The 26,805-nt window shown below is 39.8% G+C and overlaps 1 protein-coding gene across 1 annotated transcript in view; it reads right to left on the bottom strand.

Annotated features, from left to right (window-relative positions):
- DGKG (diacylglycerol kinase gamma) overlaps positions 1-26,805 on the bottom strand; it is a 136,643-nt gene that overhangs the window by 46,153 nt on the left and 63,685 nt on the right. Inside the window, 11 exon segments of the mRNA XM_081954472.1 lie at positions 2,448-2,533; positions 3,214-3,288; positions 5,190-5,263; positions 6,306-6,422; positions 7,782-7,880; positions 13,537-13,653; positions 15,183-15,271; positions 16,508-16,625; positions 22,778-22,897; positions 24,315-24,389; positions 25,270-25,319. Of these exon segments, the coding sequence (XP_081810598.1) occupies positions 2,448-2,533; positions 3,214-3,288; positions 5,190-5,263; positions 6,306-6,422; positions 7,782-7,880; positions 13,537-13,653; positions 15,183-15,271; positions 16,508-16,625; positions 22,778-22,897; positions 24,315-24,389; positions 25,270-25,319 (1,020 nt within the window).

Raw genomic sequence — 26,805 nt, 5'->3', positions numbered from 1 at the left:
CTATTAGTGGAAGAAATGGTGGAGGGGGAGGAAGGAGTTGGGGATTAGTATAGTGGAGCCCCTGATAATTATGATGAACCTTACCTCATCTGCATCAACCCCTCCCCCACACTTTAATCAATAGCAAGAGCACTTAGATTTATACACCGCTTCACAGTGCTTTATAGCACTCTCTGAGCAGTTTACAAATGTCAGCATATTGCCCCCAACAAGATTTCTTTAAGGGAGTACATTTTTGATAGGCTCAAAGATTGCCATGACATCTTTCAAAAATGTAGAGTCTCTGAGAGAAGGAGATAAATCTTCCCGTGAGTGGCCAAAAACAAAATAGTAGCTAAGCTACTTTCCACAGTCCTTCCTGAGCCTTTATTAAGTTCGATGTGATGGCCAGAACGTACAGCTATAGCCAATATCGAAAGAGCAGGGGAGAGGAGGTGAGACTACTACACTGGTGGTATACTACTAATTAAATTGGCAATAATGAATGTTAATATAATTGATTATGAGTTTTGTAAATAGTCACCTTCTCTGCTCCTTAAAGCCAGAAGGTTAAAACCTAGGTTTACTCTTTTCATCTAAATTGTGCTTGTTGATCTGGACAAATGTAGCTCCTTATCAGAAAGTCCTAACAACTATGAAGAAATGGATGGTAATAATAAGGATGCAAACTGTACATGAAGCTGCCTTTCTTGTCAGATTTCTCTAATTCACAATTTATTTTGTTATACTGGACAGAGATAGATAGATATACAGGTGAAACTCAAAAAATCAGAATGTCGTGCAAAAGTTCATTTATTTCAGTAATGTAACTTAAAAGGTGAAACTAATATATGAGATAAGACTCATTACATGCAAAGCAAGCCATGATTTGTCATAATTGTGATGATTATGGAAACCCCAAATCCACAATCTAAGAAAATTAGAATATTGTGAAAAGGTGCAATATTCTAGGCTCAAAGTGTCCCACACTAATCAGCTAATTATGCCATAAGACCTGCAAAGGGTTCCTGAGACTTTAAATGGTCTCTCAGTCTGGTTCGGTAGGAATCACAATCATGGGAAAGACTGCTGACCTGACAGTTGTGCAGAAAACCATCATTGACACTCTCCATAAGGAGGGAAAGCCTCAAAAGGTAATTGCAAAAGAAGTTGGATGTTCCCAAAGTGCTGTATCAAAGCACATTAATAGAAAGTTATGTGGAAGGGAAAAGTGTGAAAGAAAAAGGTGCACAAGCAGCAGGGATGACCGCAGCCTGGAGAGGATTGTCAGGAAAAGGCCATTCAAAAGTGTTGGGGACTTTCACAAGGAGTGGACTGAGGCTGGAGTCAGTGCATCAAGAGCCACCACACACAGACGGATCCTGGACATGGGCTTCAAATGTCGTATTCCTCTTGTCAAGCCGCTCCTAAACAACAAACAACGTCAGAAGCGTCTTATCTGGACTAAAGAAAAACAGACCTGGTCTGTTGCTCAGTGGTCCAAAGTCCTCTTTTCTGATGAGAGCAACTTTTGCATCTCATTTGGAAACCAAGGACCCAGAGTATGGAGGAAGAATGGAGAGGCACATACTGCAAGATGCTTGAAGTCCAGTGTGACGTTTCCACAGTTGATTTGGGGAGCCATGTAATCTGCTGGTGTTGGTCCACTGTGCTTCATTAAGACGGGGGTCAACGCAGCCATCTACCAGGAGATTTTGGAGCACTTCATGCTTCCTTCCACAGACAAGCTTTATGGGGATGCTGATTTCATTTTCCAGCAGGACTTGGCACCTGCCCACACTGCCAAAAGCACCAAAAACTGGTTCAATGACCATGGGATTACTGTGCTTGATTGGCCAGCAAACTCACCTGACCTGAACCCCATAGAGAATCTATGGGGCATTGCCAAGAGAAAGATGAGAGACATGTGACGAACAATGCAGAAGAGCTGAAGGCCGCTATGAAGCATCCTGGTCTTCCATAACACCTCAGCAGTGCCCCAGGCTGATAGCTTCCATGCCATGCCGCATTGAGGCAGTAATTGCTGCAAAAGGGGCCCAAACCAAGTACTGAGTACATATACATGCTTATACTTTTCAGAGGTCCGATATTGTTCTATGTACAATCCTTGTTTTATTGATTGCATGTAATATTCTAATTTTCTGAGATTGTGAATTTGGGGTTTTCATGAGCTGTAAGCTATAATCATCACAATTATGACATATCACGGCTTGAACTATCTTGCTTTGCATGTAATGAGTCTATCTCACATATTAGTTTCACCTTTTAAGTTGCATTACTGAAATAAATGAACTTTTGCACAATATTCTAATTTTTCGAGTTTCACCTGTATTCATGAGAAAGAAAAAACTCAGCCTCTCCTTCCCTTCTCTTAGCCATGACTCTAGACTTCACCCATGCTTCTAATGATAATTTCATTTATCAACTGTTGACAGATCCTAATTTACCTATGCAGTCCAGGATCCATCCAACCGTCCCATCTCCTCCACAAGCCAAAATACGAAAGTCTGGGGTATCACAGAAAAAATTTAATCTACGTAAGAAAAAATAGAAGGCAAAAAAAAGGAAGTAGTTTAGAAACGGATGCTTATTTTACAATAAGAACAATGTCACATACTCCCCAACCTTCCAAGTACATTCTGGAATTTATTATCTGAAATATCTGGAGGATATCTGACTGAGGAAAGTCAGACTTAGATGGTTGCTTTTCAAATTCTACAATGGTATACAGAAGTTAACATACAAAAAAGCATGTTAGTTATGCTGTTCCTCATGATTAAAAAATAAGATAATATTTTGCTATTCTCAACTGAACAGGTGAATGATTAAATGCAATCTAATTGACAAAGAAATCATGCAATTTAGAGTCCAATCTACACTTCATGGAGGAGATCTGTTTTCTATCTATTCCTGCTCAAAAAACTTTTTTTAGTATCTATGTAAATTTTAGATATAATTCCATTAACAGCAACACACTAAATAATCTCAGCTGCAAATAGCATTTTCTGCATTGATCCTAGGGAAGGAGGAGGAAATAAGGGAAATTGAACTGAGGAAAGAAGCAAAGAGGAAAAAGAAGTGAAGTGATAAAAAGAATAAATCAGAGACAACACAAAGGAAGCAAGTAATAGTAAGAAGGAGGATCAAAGATTTTTAATTATGACAAACAAGCAAGCACATATGTGAAATAGGCCACATTTTGAGCTTCAATACCCAGGATTAGGTCCTCCACGATCCAGGTTGTAAACTTGTCTGGGATTGAGTATGTAATGGAATTTCCTATGTACCCTAAAAGAAAGAAAAATAAGAATCAACAGCTGTAAAAAGGAGAGTCAGGGCAAATTATTATTTTTTGCATTGTTTTGCGGACCACTTTTTTCTTCTAATAGTGGAAAAGAACACCAGAGCATCAGCTATACTTACAATGAGAGTAACTACCATACAATAATTAAGTTGAGGAAGTGGAAATAAGCAAGAACATGGGAGAAAAGGACTATAATGGGCTATGTAATGTAATTGATTTTCATGAAAACTGAAATTAATAAATCCGATCAATGAAAATTAGAATTCCGTGGCAAGAAACACAAAAGTGAAAATTATTCAAAGATTGGGTGGGAATTCTTAAAACAGGAATCACTAAGAACAGGATTCCCTCCCTCCTCAAACAAAATTAAAAGGAGAAAAAGTGAAACACAGCAAAAAAAAAAAAAAGCCTACCTGGTTGCACAAACAAAGAAAGAAAAAACAATCTTTAGGGAAAATCTGTAAATAAAAGAACCCCATAAAATAAAAAGACAGTCACCAAGGAAGAATATATGCCAGTAAGTCTGATTTATAGACATGGCATCAAAAAAAGCTATGTACAGAATCAATTGAGGTTAGGAAAGGAGGTTATGAAGTCATAGAAGAAGCTGAGGGAAGTGGACTTCAGAGACTTAAGAAAAGAGGAATGGAGGCAAAGGGAAAAGCATGACAATGCCTTTAGATTTACACAAAAAAGTGAAGATTTGCTTTCTGGCAATGTGTATAAGAGGAAAACATAGCCTTTAATTATATGAAAGTAGATTCCACTTGAGTGTTAAGAAAAGCTTTGTAACAGGAAGGGGAGATTGTCAATGAAATCAATTAGCAAGGAAGATAGTATGCTCCCCTTCACTAGATTTGTTCAAATAATGGCTTGGCAGCCACCTATTCTGGATACTTCCATTTTCATTTGAACAAGGAATTGCACTTAATGGCTCCTTTCAATTCTACAATTGTATAATTCTAGGTGATGTTGAACTACAACTTCCAATAATCTCACCCAGCGTTGTCAACCATCTAGACCAGGGGTGTCCAAACTTGGGAACTTTAAGACTTGTGGACTTCAACTCCCAGAATTTCCCAGCCAGTTGGAGTTGAAGTCCACAAGTCTTAAAGTTCCCAAGTTTGGACACCGCTGATCTAGACAAACACCAATTTTTTAACCAACATTTTACATTGACTGGCAGCAGCTCTCCAGAGTTCCTCTTTGGAGTCTGTCTTACTATTATCTGAAAATGCAAATTATTTAATCTGGATTCTGCATTCAAAATTGATATTCTGATCCTAAGCTACAGCAGTTAAATGAGTCAAAATATTATACTTGTTCATTGATTCATGGAGGAAAATGACCCTCAAAATTATGTATTTCTGTGTGGCAAATCTTTGTTTTCAATAATTGGTGAGACCTCTTAAGCTTCAGGACATTCACAGAAGCTTATAGCACTTAGCGATAACACTTACACTTTTAATATCACCCAATAGGCTTTACAGCACTCTTTGGGCAGTTTACAGCATCATCATATTACCCCACAACAATCTGGGTCCACATTTTACCAACCTCTGAAGGATGGAAGGCTCAGTCAAGCTTGAGCTGTCAGAATCCAATTCCAGGCTGTGGGCAGAGTTTGCGTACAATACTGCATTCTGACCATTGAGCCACCAGGACCCCTTGTAAGAGCTCTTACACTTGTAAGAGTAATGATAAAAATACCTGGAATCATAACTACATTTTATAAGGAACATTACAGTTTGAATATAAGGGGAAATCTGCTATAAAACATTTGCCTGAAGATTTATTTGTCTACAACAATTTATTGGTGCATTTATTGCATCACAATCTTAAATCTTGGAAATGTACATTTTTTCAAAAGAAGGGGGAAACATACCTTTCTCCTTGCCTTCCTCCACTCTTGGGATTCACAAATACCAGCAATGGGTGGGTTCCTGGCTTAGGCGTGATCTGAAAACCAAAGGGGATATCAAACAAGCAGACTCCCTGCGCAACATACAAACATTGTGCAGAAAGGAGGAGAAATAAGTAATGTGGCAGAGTTACAGATGAAGCAAAACATCTAACTAGAAAGATGTTGGGTAAATAGGATTTAGTGCTATGGAGAAACGTTAGGGTCCTCCAAACTCTTCTAATCTTTGCACCTTTTCTGCATATTATCTTGCTATGCACTGGGTCACAAATTGCATATTGGACACAGACTAACAAATGGCTTAGAAAGCTTGTGACCTTCTGCACCTTTTTGATACACATCAAGTGATTGAATCCTTAAGGGCATGACAGATATTAGCCTAATCAAACATTTGCAAGCATTGATTCTATATCATTATAATCTTTTTTTCAAAGAGAAGGCACACTGAATTATAAATTCTACGGGGATGGATGTTCTGCTATTAACACATGCACAGTTTAGCATAGCTATAATTCCTGGAGCGGAACAAACAGATGATGGGAGGTGGAAGCAAGATGTTAGAGAGAAAAAATGCAATATGGGATGTAGTTTTCCTTCTGACCCTTAACCAGCGTTTCTCAGTCTCAGCAACTTTAAGATACGTGGACTTCAAATCCCAGAACTCCCCCATCTTGATGGAGAATTCCAAGAACTGAAGTCCACTCATCTTAAGAATGCTAAGGTTGGGAAACATGGATATAAATTATCAAATTGCCTTCAGGAATGCACCCCCCTCCCCTCCGAACCTCTTCCAATGTCAATGCAAAGAAAGGTGCAACTTCCAGTCTATTTGTCTTTTTATATGGAAATGAAGAAGGGAACAATGACTTGTTATTATTTTTTTCTGGCCATGAAATGCTTTGGGACTATTTAGTCTCAGAGTGGTTCATAAGCACGCTAAAGGACTAATATATTGACACTGTGTTCTGGTATATTTTTCTCCAAAGAAGCCCACTATTGCTCACAATGATGAAAGTGCTTCTCCGTGGATACATACACCTATACATGTACAAGGGAGAAAAGATGCTATCAGCTGCCCACCTGCAGTCCATGTCCATCCACCGTGGTAGTATTGTATTTGAAGATCATGTTTGTATCCTCGGGGGTGGTGCTGGATGGTGATTCACTCTCTGATCTTCGTGAGTGGGATTGCCTATCCTTTTGAAGAGTCAAAGATGCATACGGACATTTAAAAATAGATAGCAAAGAAGTACTAATGACATAAACAGAGAGGAAATGATGCAATTCTAAGTATAAAAATATATAATAAGACCACAAAAGATTAAGGATATTGTATAACATGTGGGTACTAAAATGCTTCCTACCAAACAGTGCAAAAGTTATCATTTGGTAAAGGACATGCATTTTATAAATTCCAAATGATCTTGGAAAACCTAGCAATTTTGCTACAAATTATAATTAAGTTCTGAAAATATTACACCAAAAGTAGCTTCCCCATAGCAGTAGCCATAAATTTCCCATGAACAAGATTTAATTGAGGCATAATGTCTCTGATCTTGGAGACGGCATAAAGTCATCATGATTAGTAACTATGGAAAGACCTCCATTGAATTATCTAATCTTATTATCCATTTTCTCTGTAGAATCATTCTGTACATCATGGTCCCTTTTACTGGCCTTTTGTTTAATATTTCCAAATTAAGAGAGTTGCTTCAGCCCCTTGTTCACATTGTTTTTTCTTTTCTTAACATTCATGTGACTTTCTTTCGCTAATGTATACCCAACAAAGTTGTGGGCCAAGGTTAGCTTTACGCTATACTCTCAGCTACTGAGGAAACAATTCTCTGTTATATAACAGACATAAATGTTCCATATTGGTTTATATATTTAGAGTTTCTCCACATAAAGAGGAGATATTTTGTGAAAAATATTATTTAATTCTGCATGGTTTGATACATTCAACAGTTATTCCATTTTTTATATTTAAGTTCTAATATATGTTGTTGACAGGTAATAATTTTCATTTAATCCATTTAAAAATTTAGTTCATTAGTCATAGTCAGATACAGTAGACAGACAGAAGACTCTAGGTCAAAAATCCAGGAATCCCCCCCATTATATAATGACATAATTGAATAATAATTAAATTTGGGCCTTGAAAATAGATGAAAACAGATAAAAGCTTTAACATAGATTTATTTCATTTAAAAATCAAAGATGATTAATTCATAATACCCACCCACCCCAACTGCCATTCATATTTGTGACATCCACATATGTCCTGGGAACCATCAGTGTAGTTATTATGAGAACCTTAGTGCACTTTTCCCAGCTTGAGACCATGGTGGACAAGATTGTGGGGAACTATGGTCCAATACACAGGGTATTACAGGGAAATACCAGGTTTGGAATGGCTAAACTAATTAACCAAATCAGCTTGCATAAAATCATTTGGATCATGAGACTATGTTATCCAGTTGCCTTAAGCGAGATAAAACCAACAAGAAAATACCACTCATTAAAACAATTTGATGTGTGTCAAGCAGACTCATTTACCAGAACAACTGGGCAGATCTGGGAAGGCAGCAAGATGTGGTCTTTTAGATGCCCACCATCGCATTCAGGTTTCACATGTGAGGCACATTTGTTGTGAAGCTTTAAAAAGAGAGAAAACAGCATGTACCAATGTTTATTTTCCTGCTTCCATCCATATCCATTTGATCCTATAAATTTTTCCCTTACTTATGATCAGGAAAATTATGAAATCAGATTAGCAAAGCACCTGATTTTTCTTTGATAAGGTGGCTTTTAGTCTCCAGCACTGCAGGAAAGCCACTGCTTTCTATTGGGAGAGTTAATTCCTTAAGGAGAACGGTCATAAGAAAATAGTCATTCTTTTTGTACCAAAATGGAGAGGGGAAAGTATGCCCATGATACAGTTATACATCTCTAGCTTTGGCTTGGCAGGTACTGTTGCACTGACCAAACGTCTGGAGGCTGTGAGTGCCTAGATGGGGAAGATCCCACAGTCCAAACCTGGCAAGATGGAGTGGCTCTATGCTTTTGGTCCTTGGCGATTTATCATCATTGACTCTGGAAAGGGTCACACTTCCTCAGATTGAGCTGGTGCCCAATTTGTGAGATTTTCCTGGTATCATTGTTCCTGCTCAGGGGAACCTTTGCATAGATCCATGTTGTGCACCAACTGTGTCCTTTTCTGGACTGGAAGATCTTGCTCATGGTCAATGTATTTTACATGTACATTTTACTTTAAGATCACTTGGAAGCTACAACTGTCCAGCAGCAGGGACGTGCGGTCAGGGGAGGCAGGGGAGGCAGAGCCTCACCTCTCATCATGAAATAATAGTATATAATATTATATATATATATATATATATATATATATATATATATATATATATATATATATATATATATATATATATATATATATATATATATATATATATATATATATATATATATAAAATATTATAATATTATATACATCCGGCCGGCCGCGCCCGGGAGCTGCGGAGGCAGAAATGTTGTCGGCACTCCCGGATGACGAAGGCACGAAAGCGACTGGGGAACGACGAGAACCTTCCTGCCTCTGCTGGATTTCACGCGCTCAAGTCCAGCAGAGGCAGGAAGGTTCTTGTCGTTCCCCAGTCGCTTTCGAGGACTGCGGAGTGCGAGCCAGCGGAGCATGCTCAGGAAGGCGGGGAATGGGATCACGTGTGCTGGAGGCTGAGACAGCCTGAGCCTCCAGCACACGTGGTCCCATTCCCCGCCTTCCTGATGACGTCACCAGCCTCACCAGCCATAAACCTCACCGCACGTCACTGGCCAGCAGTGTACCTTCCTCTATCACATTAAAAATTGCAATTTGCTGCTAATTTTTAGGAGGCGCTCTGGAGGTAATGTTCAGGAATTGTGGGGTGTTAAGCTTTTCTGTTGTAAATAGTTTGTAATTCCATGAAATTGTTGCTGTTTCTTCAAAGAACTGCTCTGAGTTCTTTGGAAATGGAGAAGAGTTAAAATTAAAATATTAATAAAATCAAAAATCATGTTTTTAAGCAGCTCTATTCTTCCTGTCTTAATATCTGCAGGTCTGGTAAACTTCTGTACCTATCATTGCTCTTAAGAGACATGTAGTACCATTCACCACATATAACAATAAAAACTAAATGCCTCCAAATATAAAAAAGCAGTGCATCCTCTGAGTTTTATTTTTGTACCACAGTGGTGCTTACAATAGTTCACAATAGTTGCAAAGTGGTAATATCATTGTTATCCAATCTTGGATGTGTTCCTTGAAAAAGCCAATTTTGTCTCTGAAGCCTTCTAAAAATATCTCCCTTTTCACAATGATTTACTTCATATACACTATATTGCCAAAAGTATTCGCTCGCCTGCCTTTACTTGCACATGAACTCATCCACGATCTAATTTTGGAGGGGGAGCCGGACCTCGCCGGAATAACCGAGACCTGGTTGGGCCACGAGGGAGGTCTACCCCTTGTGGAAATGTGCCCTCCAGGTTATCGAGCATTTCACCAGCCTCGGGCCCAGGGAAGGGGCGGTGGGGTAGCAGTGATTATCCGGGAAGACTTAGAGCCGAGAGAGTTCACCGTGCCGCAGACATCCGGGTGTGAGTCCCTCGTCGTGAGATGGGGCCCAGGGAGGCAGTTGGGCTTGCTGATAGTATACCTGGCTCCTCGCTATACTTCAGCGGCCCTGCCCGAACTCCTCGAGCTGATCTCATCGGTGGCGGTCGAGACCCCCAAACTTTTAGTGATGGGGGATTTTAATCTGCCGTCGATGGGAGAAGCGTCTGAGGGGGTTCGGGAGTTCATGGCTTCCATGACAGCCATGGACCTGACCCAGTTAATTCAGGGCCCTACTCATGAGGGAGGCCACACCCTGGACCTTGTTTTTGTCTCTGGCCAGTGGACAAGTGATCTGGGAATAGGGGATCTAGACACTATTCCCCTGTCATGGTCGGATCACTCACTTCTCCGGCTGGACTTCCCTGGTGCTACCCCCCGCCGCGAGGAGGCGGAACCGGAAGGTATTAGATGGTTCCGCCCCAAGCGCCTGATGGAACCGGATAGGTTCCAGACGGAACTTGGGCCACCTCCTGTGGACCTGACCCGCCCCTGAGTGGAGGACCTGGTAGACGCATGGAATAGTGCGACTACCGGGGCCCTAGACCGGGTGGCGCCTTTGCGGCCTCTCCTGCGGCGACGAACCACCCTGGCACCTTGGTTTACCGAGGAGCTAAGGGTGATGAAACGCCACAAGAGACGCCTAGAGAGTCGTTGGAGATCCTCCCATTCCGAATTTGACCGAGCACAGGCACGAGCCTATTTGAAGACGTACCTTGTGGCATTAAGAGCGGCCAAACGTCAACATTGCGCCGCTCTTATTGCGTCTGCAGATAACCGCCCTGCCGCCCTGTTTCGGGTGACCCGTTCCCTCTTGTTTGAGAGACCACGGGAAGCCCCACTACAGGGCAGAGCAGAGGAGTTTGGGAATTATCTACAGGACAAAGTCGCTCAAATCCGGATGGGATGGACCCCTTTCAGTGGTTCAGTAGAGACGCCCGTTGCGAGTCTTGAGGGACCGCTTTGGGAGGAGTTTGACTCGGTTGCCATCGAGGATTTGGACAGGTTGCGTGGACGTCTGCGACCCACCACATGTTTATTGGACCCGTGTCCCTCCTGGCTTGTACTGGCATCCTGGGAGGTTACGCGCGACTGGCTCCTGGGCCTGGTGAACGCCTCGTTGGGCGAGGGGTCTCTACCGGCCGCCTTGAAAGAGGCGGTGGTGAGGCCCCTGCTCAAGAAGCCTTCCCTGGACCCAACGGACCTAGTCAATTATCGTCCAGTCTCCAACCTTCCTTTTTTAGCGAAGGTTGTAGAGAGTGTGGTAGCACAGCAGTTCCCACGTCACCTGGAGGAAAATGATTATCTAGACCCGCGCCAGTCCGGCTTCCGACCCGGGCACAGCACGGAGACGGCCTTGGTCGCATTGGTTGATGATCTCTGGAGGGCCAGAGATAGGGGTTGTTCCTCTATCCTGGTCCTATTAGATCTCTCGGCGGCGTTCGATACCATCGACCATGGTATCCTGTTGCACCGGCTAGAGGGGCTGGGAGTCAGGGGCACCGTTTTACGGTGGTTTGGCTCCTACCTCTCTGATCGGACGCAACGTGTGTTGACAGGGGAGCAGAGTTCGACCCGGAGGTCACTCACATGTGGAGTGCCACAGGGATCGGTGCTCTCGCCTCTCCTGTTCAACACATATATGAAACCGCTGGGCGAGATCATCCGTGGTTTTGGGGTGGGATATCATCTGTATGCTGATGATACTCAGCTATACATTTCTACTCCGAACCACCCCAATGAGGCCGTCGAAATGATGTCCCGGTGTCTGGAGGCCGTACGGGTCTGGATGGATGGCAACCGACTAAAACTCAACCCTTCCAAGACGGAGTGGCTGTGGCTTCCGGCCTCCCGGTTCAACCAGGTGCTTCCATCTCTGGCCATCGGGGGCGTTCAACTAGCCCCCATGGAACAGGTGCGCAATTTGGGCGTCCTCCTGGATGCCCGGCTGTCCATGGATAACCATGTAACAGCCGTGGCAAGGGGGGCGTTCCATCAGGTCCGCCTGATGCGCCAATTGCGCCCCTTATTGGACCGGGATGCCCTACGCACAGTCACCCATGCGCTAGTGACGTCTCGCCTGGATTACTGCAATGCTCTCTACATGGGGCTTCCCTTGAGATGCACTCGGAGACTACAGTTGGTCCAGAACGCGGCCGCGCGGGTGATTATGGGGAGGACTAGATACTCCCCTGTAACACCTCTCCTGCGCGAGCTGCACTGGCTTCCTGTGGTCTACCGAGTGCGTTTCAAGGTTTTGATTATGATCTTTAAAGCGCTTCATGGCACAGGGCCTAGTTATATGCAGGATCGCATCCTGCCCCACACATCCCTACGACCAATTCGCTCACACAGAGAGGGACTTCTCCGGGTGCCGTCCGCCAAACAGTGCCGGGGGGCGACACCCAGGAGCAGAGCCTTCTCTGTGATGGGCCCAGCCCTGTGGAATGACCTCCCCCGTGACATCAGGATTACTTCCGATCTCCGCTCCTTCCGTGTACAGCTGAAGACTCACCTCTTTCAATTATCTGGCCTGGCTCAATCGCAATCGTAATTTTCTCATTCCTCCTAACTGTTTTTTAAATTGTCCTTAAATATTAATTCTTATTGGGTTTTTACAATTGGGGTATTTTAAAGTTGATTTTTAACTGTCTAATGATGTAATTTGTTTCCTCCTCCGTGTATGTGTATGTATGTGTGTTGCGTATGTATGTACGTTTTTGTGTTGTTATATATCTTTTATGTTTTATGCTCCATTGTACGCCGCCCCGAGTCCTACTTGGAAAGGGAGCGGCTAATAAATCCAAATTTATTATTATTATTATTATTATATTGGCTCCCAATAGATGTTCAGGTGCAATTCAAGTTTCCTGGTTATTGCCTTTAAAGCTTTAGATACCATAGAACCAAGCTACTTGCAGGACTATCTGCTCCTCTCAACCTCTGCCTGCCCCATGCATTCTCATGCTCCAGATCTCTGCTGACTGATGTCTAATGGATGTTGTTACAAATTCTCTACCCAATACTCATATTAATACAGAACAGATAAATGAAAATCAGTCCGATAAAATCCAGACTAACTATAATTAGCACAAAGAATAATGAAAAATGTCATTAATTTGGAGAAGTCACGTTATAACTGATATGCATCTGTTATAATAAAAACGAATGAAGCATGGAGTAGACTATGAAACTATCTAGCCACATTATGGGCACTAATGCAGTGTCAGTGACTCAACAATGAACCCAAAGGGGAAAAAATACTAACAGCAATTCAGTCGGGAAGACATAATCACAGGTTAAATACTGTAAGTTCATATGCGAGTAAAGGCAGGTGAGCGAATACTTTTGGCAATATAGGGTATCTCAGAATCAGGGTTATAAAAGAGGTGATGGATAGTCGCATGAACTGCTGAGCCACAATATTTTTAGCATTTATTGTTTCTCTATAATTTTGTGAATAATGGCTATTTTGGGGATTAGAAGGGATAACTACAGCAGTAAGGGAAGATGAACCTTTATTTCTTACAAACATGTCACAAAATTCATTAATTTAAATGTGTAATGATCTGTCTTGACTAAAGTGGATTTCCATAAGTTTTGGTTAATAATAAAAAGACCACATTCTCTTCACGTACTCACTGTGATTTGACACCATGGACAATGTAGTCCGGTAATTCCCTGGTAGCATTTGATGCTTTTATGACATCGATCACACTTGGCTGGGGAATTGCCCTCAATCCATGTGTGCTGCATAGCCTAGAAATACAAAATTGTTCAATTAGCTTGGTAGAAAGGGAGGAGAGTGCAAATTTAGGGAAATTCCTACTACAGCAGGGGTGTCAAAACTTGGCAACTTTAAGAAACTTTAATTGGCTGGGGAATTCTGGGAGTTGAAGTCCACAAGTCTTAAAGTTGCCAAGTTTGGACACCCCTGTACTACAGGAACTGTCTCCATCTTCAGCTTAGGAAGCGTTTTCTCTGATTATCGGGTATTTCTATACACTCATATCAGGGCCCTGGTGACACAGTGGTTAGAATGCAGCATTACAGGCAAACTCTGCCGACAGCTCGGAATTCGATCCTGACAGGACTCAAGGTTGATTCAATCTTCCATCCCTCACAGGTCGGTAGAATGAGAATCCAGATTGTTGGGAGCAATATACAGTCATTGTAAACCGCCCAGGGAGTGCTGCAAAGCACTTTGGGGCTGTATATAAGCCTAAGTGCTGTTGATGTTATCTATACATTTATTGAAAGCATAAATGGTTGTAAGTAAATAGCTTAACTGTCAGCCTTATCTGGTAGACCAGACAGGAAACATGACCAGATAAACTAATTTTACTTTACTATAAAGCTATGTTAATAGAATTTTGCAAGTGTCAAAGTACAATTCTCGTGCTATCATCTTTAGAGCCTGAGAACTTACGGAGAGTACCTTCTGAAACTCTTGCTCTGCTCAGTCTGCAGCTGCGGGCTATTCTATCTCTTATCTGATGGTGAGCATCTCTTTGCTCCATGTCCCAAGGTCTTTCCCACTCACCATTACATTATAACTTATAATACACATACTGCAGCTGTTAAAGGGTATTGTATACCCATGTGCATGCACTGTAAGCAACTGCGTCTCTCTCTAATGCCTCAATGTCTGATTCAAATTAGCATCTGTACTAACTGCAACTCTTGACTTTTTTTTTGCAACAGAGAGCATACTGTTTGAATCTTAACACAGTTACAATTTCAGCAGAGTTTTAATTTCTCTAGTACAGGGGTGTCAAACTCAAGGCCTGCGGGCCAGATCCTGCCCACAGGGTACTTAGATCAGGCCTGTGGGGTGCTTAGATCTGGCCCATGGGGCTGCCCTGGAAACAGCGAAGGGCCAGCCCGCAGTGTCTCTGACATTGAAAATGGAGTGTACCTATTAATACTGTTGAAGTAGTTAATTACTGAAGATGAGAAGATCTGGAAGGCAGGATTTTTGTGGACTTACTTGATATTAAATGCCTATGCTGATTTTCACTAAATACAAATTTAAGGCAACAAAATTTAAAAAGAGTCAAAAAGAACACACTATCACTTTGCAAACAAAAAGTAATGCTAAAGCTTATCTGCCAATATCAAAATCGTAGTAGTGAATTGGTTGTTGCAAGACAGAGACCTCTTTTACTAAAATAGCATTAGTATGACAATATGGACTGCATGTTCTACATACAGATGACTTTTGAATTCATGGCAGATGATTAAATAGTGGGCACATAGTACTGATCTTCCACATATGCCTCACTTACATTTGTATTTCTCTTGGATTTTACGTAAGTACTGATGCAAGGAGGAATATCTTTGGACACACATCTTTCATGGACAGTATATTTACAAACTGTAGAAAGGAAAAAAAAAAAGAGAGCCATTGTAAATTACTGGGTTGAGGACAATTTCCAGCTACTTCTAGAGTTTGGCTGTTAAAATATATTATTCCATGTATGCAATTGTATATATTCAATTCTTTGAAAAATTCTAAATGACTAAACTGTTGTCATAATCCATGATAGTAGATTTACCATTCACTATTGATATGCATTGATGACACTTGTGGATGACCTCTGGCTGGCTAGGGACAGAGGTGGTGCATTTGTCCTGGCTCTCTTTGAACTTTCAGCAACTTTCGATACCATTGATTATGATATCCTTCTGAACTGGTTTAGGGGGCTGGGAGCAGTACTTGGCAGTTCTCCTCCTTCCTTTTTCAAGTGCAATTCCAGGGGGAGAGATTGAGCCCTAAACTTTTGTGTTGTGGGTTGCCTCAGGATGTGATTCTTTTACCCCTCATGATTAACATCTACCTGGTGTTGGGTGAGGTCATTTCTCAGCATGGGGTTTACAATCAATATGTTTATATGTTATCTTCTAAACCCCAGCTTCCCATAAGTTAACATTTGAAAGTAATGTATTAACAGTTGCCATCTTTATTCATTTACTATAAATTATGTTCTATTGAATCCAGTGAGACTTCTCAGTAGCCATCTATCCTACTTACTATTTGAAACTCTTGTCCCAAGGTTGGCCTCCAAGCTTTTTTTAGATGGCAATTGAGGACATGCCTCTTTCACCTAGGCTTTTGTAAAATAATCTATTTCTGTAAAAGGTTGTTGTTTGGTTGCCTCATACAATTTTTCTTTTTAAAAATGAACTTTTTAAAGTCTTTGGGACTGTCCAGTGCCATTGACACAATACTAATGAATTTCTTCAATTCAAAAGAACAGCTGTGGCAATGGGAAGCTCTTAAAGCACACAACATTCAGCTTTTCAAGTCGATCAATCTGAGTCCTAGAAAAAACTATTCTCTCTGAATTGTTACTTTGGTTGACCTGAAAGCGGGTTATCATTTGTATCTGGTTCTCTAATGGTGTACAACTGCAAAAATCTCAAGCATCCCTTGAGAAAGGAACATACTGGAAATATTGAAGCCTTACTATCTCTGTTTTAAGATTAAACAGAAGCTAAATTTAAAAAAAACCCTTTCCCCATCTTTTGGGGAGATTTTGACATGACCCTTCCCAACTGACATGCAGGTAACATCACTAGCCATAATTATGGTGCATCGGCAGGGACTTACAGGAACAGCATAAGCCTTGCTTCCTAACTCCCAGTAACATAGTGCGGCAAAAGTTGCAGTAGGCAGGCTTCTTGAAATGTTTCAATCGCCAAGCATGTTGGCCATCATCCTTTATATTCTGTAGGGATTTGTTTAAAAAAAAATTCACTTAGCAGAGAAGAATCAGTATGATGAATCTCTAATGACCCACTGATGACCCAATCACAGAAATTGCACAATTATCAATGTTATGTCTTTATAATATGAACTAATAATGTCAGAACTATAGAAAACATTCATCAGTTTTCTTCACACAGACACTCTTGTTGAACTTAATTGGCATGTGAACAACCTGTAAATAATTGTCTGAATTAACCTATGTTATAGTTTTGCTAGTTGCTCTTTATTTTTTGAAAAAGCAGATTTTTTTAAAAATTAAACTTTTACTACCAAGCAAGAAAATAATCTAAGACTCATGATAAATAATTACCCAGAGAATACATTAACCTGTCTTGACTTGATCTTCTCCTGATATGCTATAGTACATTTCTATTATCTCCAAACAATAACTATTTTGATTGGAGATTCAATTTGATTACAGTGGGTAAGTTAACCATAATAGCCACTGTCCAATGTTTTTGTATACCATTTTGGGGAAATTGGTCTAAATAATTTATGTAGTATCATATAGTCAAAAGACAAAGACTGAATAGTCTAATGAATTGTAACTTGGATTTCTAAAAATGTAAATATGTTGTTTTTCTCAGCAATTAGTATAGAATGGTATAATTACCTATAAGGTATGATACACTTTTTTGGGTGGGAGGAGAGGGTGTTACCAGCGTCTCTGACAGATATAAAAGATGGATGGTTGTCCTATCAATAGTAGCACCTCAATTTTATTTATTTATTTAACGTATGGCGTCTACAGAGATTGTGCAATCATTAATATACAGTTAAAGCATCAGCAAATATAGATATGCACATGTGTGTGTGTGTAGTATGTATGTACAATACAATATAGGAGACAATATATTAAATTAAGATAAAACCCTAATAAAACCACTGTAATATGGAGCCATAGAATTGCACTGGGATAGATGTTATAATTTGATAGCTAAGGAAGCTAACCATTTAACTGCTTCTGGTGTGGCTGGAATGAGATCATCCCAGGTGCCTTGAAATTTTCTGAGGAGACTTTCTTGAACGATATGTGTTATAGTTTATTCCGGTGCACTAGTCACATTGCAGGCGCTCGGCCATTCGGTGTGTTTATCTTATTCCACTCTGAAACTGTCTGTTGTTATCTGAGATAAGTCAGGAGGTGCAATGTTAGAACATGAAGCCATGAAAGTGGTGTGAATTTAAGGATTCCAGATATTATTCTCATTGTGTCATTATGGTGAACATCAATCTTGTGCATATGGCAACTTCCCCATACAGGTGTGCAGTACTTGGCAACAGAATACTCTAATGATTGTGCCACTATGCACTATACGCAATCACCTCTATGATACGTAATGAAAAAGCAAGTGCCAATTTGGAAGAGAGTGAATCAACAAGATTCCATGAGTGCCATTAAAGCAAAAGGCACTCCAGAGTACTTTATTACTAATATCTGCATAATACAATTTCAAATATTCCCTTTTGAATGGTTAATATGGTGGCTGGCATGTGTATCTGGGATACAGTGATATGCAAGGAGGCTTCACAGCAAAAAATCTAATCTACATTTACTTACAGAGGCACAGAACACAAGCATTTTTCTACTATTCAGTGCAACTTGGTCTTCTCCCCACCAAACATTTAACTTAGGGATTCCCATTTTGAGCCAGACAAAACCATCAGCCAAGCACTAAAGTTGCACCAGCAAGTTCATGGAGGTCATTTTCAACAGTTGCATTAGACAATTTACAGTTCATTTGCCTTTTATTTTGCCTTTTAACTTTATTTTATTTTGTATTTCACTCATTTACAAAAAGACTACAAACAATACTCCCTAAGGACAAAGCAAAGCCTTCTAATTGGGACTCATGAGAGTTAATCCAGAAAATTACAAAATTAGACAGAATCTACTTATCCCAACCAAACAGAGAAGTATAGGGGGGACTGTAGACATTGAATCAGGTCAGTTGTTTCCAAAGGAACAAGTGGCCATTTACCATGTGACCAGGTAAAATAGGAAGTGACATGCTACCAAAATATTGAAAGAAAAGAAAACAACAACCATCCAGCCTATCCTGAATAGAAAATTTATAAAACACAGAATTCACAATTTTTCAACAGATAGAACTTTATTCAGGAATATTACCCCAGGTTTGCTGTCGGATAACAAAATGTACTGCTTATCTTCTAAGAAGTAATGTAGTGGATCAGGAAAAAAGGCCTTACACAGTTTGAGATTATTGTCGCACAATTGTCAATAAGGCTTATGGAAACCTCATAAAGAGCACATTAACATCCTCCTACTCATGTTCCTCAGAGGAATATTGCCTTTGATGGTACATAACCATAATTACTAGGCCTGATGACTAATACCCTTATTTTCAAGAAATTGTAGAATTAAAATTAGAAAATATATTTTCCTATTTACATACCGGTATGTACAGTATTTCAATCTGTCCTCTTGTGTTGTGTTTTCTATCTGATTTCTCAAGAAGTCAAGAGCATCAGATAATCTCTCAAAATCCATCAGATGACCACATTACCTTCTAAAGATAGGACTCCTAAATCATGAGATTATAGAACTGGAAATGAGTACATCGCCCCTGCTGTTGATGTACCAGACAATGTTTACACCAGGAATTCAAAAGGTTGCTTGTATTGTATGTCTCAAGAATCTAGGGCAGATGGGGTAAAACGGATATGTGTTCCATGGTACCGTAATATAACAATAAACAATTAATTACTATATTATTAGATTTACTTTGAACCTAATTAAATTTATTTACATTGACCTCCTTCACTTTTTAGAAGCTTTGGATAACTGGTAACACAATCCTTGAATACTATGCAGACAGTCAAAATGTTCTCAGTGTCTATGGCTAGAAAGGAAACTGAGAATCTGGATTTTGCAATACTTGCACTCTCAAAAGTTCAGAGATTTAAAAGTCTAAGAGTCTGTGTATATTCAAGTAAATGTTCATTGGAAGCTCCTCTGCTTTACACTGCACTACACAGCATGTGCTTTATCCCTTAGAGAGAGAGACGTAACATACATATTATCTTTTTTTTTTCCCAAAAAATTTTTATTGGTTTTTTTAACATTTATAGGGAAAAGGGTAAATGGAAGGGTATACAAATTTTGGCAGTTGCAAGTGTGGCAGGCGCCCCCTCCCTCCAAACTCATAAAATACATCTAAGTATAAAACATTAGTACATAATCATATAAAATCAGCATATTAATTCTAAAAATATTTTCAATCAATTTATATATTGTAATATATAGTCTACATATAATTTCATTACTACTTTCGGTCTGTTTATAACAATGTGGTTTTCTTATTCATTTTTGTGATCTGAGCTTTCTTGGTATTGCCCCTTCTCCCCCCGCTGGCAGAGCTCCGGCCCCTCCCGTGTCCTGCATAACCGTTGTAGTGTCTTCTGTTTTTTCTAGGTTTGCTTTGTTTTTTTCCATAAAGGCCTGTGCCTCTATGGGTGTATTGATTCTAATTCTTGTCTCCTCCCAGAATATCAGCATACCTTCAGGCATCAACCATCTAAACCACACCCCCTTCTGGTATAATTTATTCACCAATTGCGAATAATTTTTCCTTTTTTCCCTAATTTTTTTGGGGATCTGCTTCAAGATGGTTATCTCCCTGTCGTGGAATGTCAATGCTTGCCCCCTTTGTACACCCAGAATTTCGTCTCTTGTGCTCTTTCTAAGGAATTTAATATGGACCTCCCTAGGTACATTGTGTGTTCTGGCATAAGCTGAATTCACTCTGTAAACCAGATCTATCTCCCATTCCATCTGTTGTTTTTCTTTATGTATTTATTCAGCTAGAGTGTTAGTCATAATGTCCCTTATATTTTCCCCATCTGCTTCTATAACATTTTGAAATCTAAGATAAAAGGACATTCTCTCAAATTCTGTTTTCATTTGCTGGATATCAAGTTCTTTGTTTCCCTTCTGAACTGCTTCTACCCCTCCTCACCTCCGCCACCCCACCCTCCACAAGGTCCAGTCTCTGTGAATTCTTATAGATTTGGACTTGATTCTCTTTAATTTCTTCCTTCATTTCCTTTAATTGTTTCTTAATTTCTTCCTGGCCCTGTATAAGTTGCTGAAGCATTTGATGCAAGTCCATCTCTGTGCTCTTAGGTTGCATCAGTTCTGTGATCTTTGACTGTGTGGCAGGACTGGATGTTGCAGATGTCGGTACAGAAGTGGCAAAGCCAGGTTTTCCAGGGGGTGGTCTTTTTGGAGGCATAGTTTATAAAGTAGAGAAATCAGTCAGTATGGAGAATGGACAGCTGGAGAAGTAGGGCAGACAGATGAGTCCAGGAGGCAGAAGATCCAAGCAGAAAGGAGATTCTTTAGTCAGTCTGGGAATAGAGAAGAATTTCCCCCCCAGAGAGTTCAAGAAAATAACAATCCACAAGAGATTCTTCTGGGTGACACGGAGACAAAGACCGGAAGCCTGAATTTTAAAGGTGGAGTCAGGTTTCACAGTTCATGAAGACAACGGAAGTGTGCCATCTTGCCCTGCCAGCTTTGGGCTCAGAGGCATATTAAAGTTTTAAAAGTTCACAAAATTCTCAGGTCATCAATAAGTTATGGAGCTAAGTCCAGTGAAAATCACTTTTACAGGGGTGAGGCATCATTGGTTGGCTCTCCCCCCTCCTCCTTCCCCTGGGGGCGAAAGCAGAATTTTTCCAAGCCGCTTGTCCAAGGGGGGGGAAATCCCCCTCCCTCCAGCCACACCTCCAAAGAACTCCGAGAGTTTAACGTTTTATGCTGAAAAGTCCATCAAATCAAGAAAAAGGGAATGAAGAGAGGAAGCGCCTCACCACACCACCGCTGCTTCCTTCAATTTTACATCGTCCGATCAGCCTCTGAAGCGAGACGCACACGCGCCCTCCGAGACTGCTCCTCGATGCCTGGAGCGAAGCGGAGAAACCCCCACCAGCTGCCGCCGATGCAAGGGTTCTCCGCGAAGCCGCTACTTCGGCAGGACGCCTCTCCGAGGCGTCCTGTGCCCCCCAGAAATGGGGAAGCCCACCGGGGAGCGGGAGCGGGCAAAGGACTTGCCCGTCGCCGTCAGCCGCCGGAACCGGAAGTGAACATACATATTATCTGTTATATATGTTATATATCAAAAGCAGTATGTTAATTTTTTTCTGTCCTTGAAGGTAAAAGTTAGATAAATGACTGCCTTGCAATGTTCAATCCTCTCCTTATATTTCATCAAGCAATGCAAATGTTAATAAAAATAATTACACATAATGGGAAACTACCATTAGATTATTGGTGAAAGTTTTCATACTTTACTTTCTTGTAAGCAGATTCTGATTGATCATAGCTAATTTCCTTCAGAAGGTCACATTCTGTACAGCACCTTTTCTCAACTTAATTTCCATAATTGCTTCCTGGGTACAGTTTAGAGTATTGGTGCTAATTTTCAAAATTACAAACAGCTTGAAATCTGATTGTCTGAGACATTTCCTTTCCTATTACAAATCTTTCTAGATGTGAAGTTCTACATAAGAGGCCCTTCAGAAGACGATTTGTTTTCAAAGGCAAATTCATCCAGTATGCAGGAGAAGACCTTCAGTTGCATTGCTTCCAGTGGTGGATGGTCCACCTTTGGGATTCTATTAGGCTCACACCCTTAAATTAATTTTTCTTAAATGCGTTTTCCCATAGAATAAAATACAAAGAGAAATGGAGAAAAGTAATAGAAAAATGCAAAAATTATAGAAAAAGAAAGATAAAAGAAAAACAAAATAAAGAATAATAAAGAAGTGGCTTCTGGTTTTCTCCACAATAGTTACATGTACATTTTTTTGGCTTTGGAAAAAAAGCAGCTGAATGCATATCTTTTGCCGGGCTTTTTATTACTGTTAAATAATATTTGGTTTGGTTTTAATGTATGTTTTATGTTTAATTTCCATTTTACATTCTGCATTTCAATTATTGTTAGTCACATTGCATAATGTGTAGAAAGAAAGATTATACAACAAATAATAACTCTCTCCTCTCCTAGGTAAAAGTATTGTTACTCTAGAAACACACCATATTGGGAAAGTTTGGCTTATTGTTGTGAGATCCTGCCTGTTACTCACTGTTTCCATGCCTAGAAGAACAAGCAGAGGGATGGTGGTCATACCACCCCGAATCCATTCTTCAAGTGTCACAGTTCCATCATGATCATAGTCTATTTCTTCCATCATCTCTTTCAAAATCTGTAGAAGACAAAGTCCAGTTACGTACATCATATTTTTTTTCCAGTTGCAATTATTTTTTATGATAGGAAATGTTCTGTAGGCTTTGAATACTAGGCACGGGAAACAAAATTGATTACAACATTAAGTTAAATAATCAAGGGCACTGGTGTTTGCATTGTGAATCAGAGAGTCTAGAAGGTAGACTTAGCAGTGGAGACAACATCTAGACTGCAATTTCAGCCTGAATATAATCAGCTGATCTCATAGACTGAATGCTGTCAGTTGATTCCATTAGCTGACTGAGACATAAAGGTGTCATACAATATTTCCACCCAAGTCAGGTTGTCAGTCTGAACTGTGGGTTTCATCACATTGCTTTGACTTCTTCAACTTATTCTTTTGCTTCTTTTGCTTTTTTTTTTTTTAAAAATCATGCTTGTTTGCAGAAGACTTGGATCTGATAATCAGCCCCAATAATAATTTAGAGTTCTATGGAATTCTAGTTTTTTGGTTGAGTTTTGCTTGTTTGTTTGGTTTTGCAGTTCTTTGTTACACATTTCCCAAGTCAGATTTTTTAAAGCCTCCAATTTATCTTCCTGTGAAATTATAACTATCCTTATTCCTTAAGAGATGTTTTAAGGGGAAAAAAATAAGCTGTGGGTGGTGGATGCCGTAAAATTCTGTCAGATAAATACAAAAATAAAAACCCTTTTTTGGAACTATTCTATTTGTGACTTGATTATTACAATACGTTTGACAGATTTAAACTGGCTATTTAGAATTAATGGGTGACTCAAGAAATCATTAAAAAGAACAATAACCAGAAAATGTAGCATATTAAAAACTAATTGTAGCTTACATTTTTAAGGACAACAGTTAATTTTAAGATGCCACAAGATTCTGTTTTTGCTGCCACAGGCTAAGATAGTAACCCTTCTGGAAATAAAAATAGGGATCATCCTTGTATTTATAGTTTAATCTCAGTAATTCAGAACCAATTTACCTAAGATTAAATATAAATAGTATGTAGATATTTTTCTAAAAAATTTTAAGTACTTGCTGGAGCAATCCTGACTGGGCCATGGAGAAGAGAAATTTTATTACACCATCTTTCCATTTGCAACACAAAAATGCCAGTATTCTGCATGGGTGAATTACCCAAAGAAAACGAAAAGAAAAAAAAATCACATTGGACAGGGCATATTTGCTAAACATGTTGCTAGGAAGAAGGTGTAAACTTTTGCATATGGTAATCTTAATTAGTAGTGATCCACTGCTATGTTTACTTTGCTGTAAAGGAAAGGAAAAAAAACTAGCTATACATTGTTTATTGCATATTGTGTATGACAGCCCTCAGAGGAAAAAACGATGCTCAAAAGCAGAACAAAACACTTTTAAAAAATAAATTCCAATTCTACATGGAAAAATAACTTACTGGCCTTAATTCTGTGGAGTCCCATTCCAGATATTCTGCTACGTGTACCATTTGATTGATAATACGATCCAGCTCCTAAATTTAGAAACAAGATGGAAGATGGTAAATGTTTTTAAAACATTGTGAGTGACATACTATATGGATGTTGCCATTATATATAAGCATGCAAGAAAAAAAGTAAATATCTTTATAAAGGCGAGCCACCTCTTTAATATAATGATGTCAGATTATTATTTTTTCTTTTTTAAGAATAAACACTTTAACGTGCTTGCAGAAGGGTAATATTACACAGCACAGCTACACTCATATCATTGCCTTCCATTTAGGTTTTCCACAAGGTAACGGAATTATACTATATCAAAAAAGTTTAGGAAAATTTAAAGAGCCAGACCCAAGCTGCTGCTATTAATCAGCTAAATTTACCAGAGCCTGCCAACTTTGAAAAAGACCTGTATAAACCCCTTTATGAAGAATCCCTCAACTTCAAATGATGTTATTTCCATGCTGGAATGCTCAACTTTGAATGATCTTGTTTCCGTTTCTAGTTAGAGACTAGAAATGTTTTTCCCAAGACGGCCAGATTTCATTGATGTATCCCTTCACCCAGTGGTGAAATTCAAGTTTTTTTTACTACCGGTTCAGTGGGCCTGGCTTGGTGGGCACGGCAGGGGAAGGATACTGCAAAATCTCCATTCCCTCTCCACTCCTGGAGGAAAGATATTACAAAATCTCTATTCCCACCCCACTCAGGGGCCAGCCAGAGGTGGTATTTGCCGGTTCTCCGAGCTACTCAAAATTTTCGCTACCGGTTCTCCAGAACCTGTCAGAACCTGCTGAATTTAACCCTTGCCTCGACCTAAATGTTTTATAGGGGCATCACAGTAGGAAAGCCCCAACGCATTTGGGGGAAAGTGTAACTTCTTATCCTTTTAAAGAAAAGGACTAGTTTGCTTACCGAGCTGTCGAGTAAGCCATTGCCATCTGTATCATAGAGGCGAAACATAACTGCAAGAAAACACACATGTGCAAAGATATGTAACAAATGTATGTTCCCATCACAAAAGAGCTAATGAGTCAGGTTTTACAGTCTACCACTGTCAGGGGAAAAAACGCCTGATATCTGAGATCAATGGACCGTGGCTGATTCCCTTCCGCATATCTTTTGAGATATTGAGAAAAATAAAAGTCTTTAAGTATTCTAATTAATAAACAAACAAAGGCCTAGCAAACTTTTTAACATCGTGACAACCACTGACTTAACTTCAAGGGTTGAGCTGACCACAGTGAAGTCTTTGCCTTCAGTTAACCCTTTGTATTTGATAATTCACATCAAAATAAATGTATAACCATAAAAAGAGAAGGAATTGAAAAGAGGGTAACTAAACATTAGCTGAACTCTGAAAAAAGAGGTGGTGAGAAAGAAATTCAAGATTAGCCCACAGTGATTATTTTTTTAGTGTAACGAAGAGCAGAGGGAAACTTTGACAGGCTTCCAAAAATCTGTTACCAGAGATAGTCCTTGACTTACAGCCATTTGTATAGTAATTGTTGAAGTTACAACAGTGCTGAATGAATGGTGGTTACAACCAGCTCTCAGAGTTCTGGTTGCCCCAGCAGCTTTGCAGTCATATAATCATAATCTGGGCACTTGGCAACCATCTTGCACTTATGACCCCATGATCAAGTGATTGCCTTGTGTGATCTTCCCTATGGCTTTACTAGAATGAGAAAGTCAGCAAAGAAGGTCACAAGTCTCTGGGGTAAGTTATCTGCACACCCTCCTTCAGCCCCTCTGAGCCAGCCACTTGTACACCTTCCTCAAGCTTTGCCTCACCTTTTCTGCAATTGTTGCCGTCTCATGCACCCATCCTGTTAATATAGTTAGCTAGACATTTTTACTTATTAGAATAGAATAGAATAACAGAGTTGGAAGGGACCTTGGAGGTCTTCTAGTCCAACTTCTTGCTTAGACAAGAAACCCTACACCACTTCGGTCAAATGGTTATCCAAACTCTTCTTAAAAATTTCCAGTGTGGGAGCATTCACAACTTCTGGAGGCAAGTTGTTCCACTGATTCTAACTCTTTCTAACACTGTTCTAACTCTCAGGAAATTTCTCCTTAGTTCTACGTTGCTTCTCTACTTGATTAGTTTCCATCCATTGCTTCTTGTTCTACCCTCAGGTGCTTTAGAGAATAGCTTGACTGCCTCTTCTTTGTGGCAACCCCTGAGATATCAGAACAGTGCAATTATGTCACCCCTAATCCTTCTTTTCATTAAACTAGACATACCCGATTCCTGAAACCATTCTTCATATTCTTCCTATGGTGATTAGTGATTGAAAAATATTAATTTTCAATTATTTTTGGGTCCCTCCTCCAAATGATCCTGAAAATTCTAGTCAGTCTATTTTTAAGACTACTTTTTCTGGCTACAATTCCTAACTTTTAGTTTCAAGATTTTTTAAAAAAATGTTTTCTTTCTAGTGGAAA

The sequence above is a fragment of the Natrix helvetica genome, assembly GCF_964273705.1.
Source record: "Natrix helvetica genome assembly, chromosome: 5".
Taxonomy (NCBI): domain Eukaryota; kingdom Metazoa; phylum Chordata; class Lepidosauria; order Squamata; family Natricidae; genus Natrix; species Natrix helvetica.
Note: the sequence above shows the minus strand (reverse complement) of the source record. Positions and strands in the feature narration are given on the sequence as shown.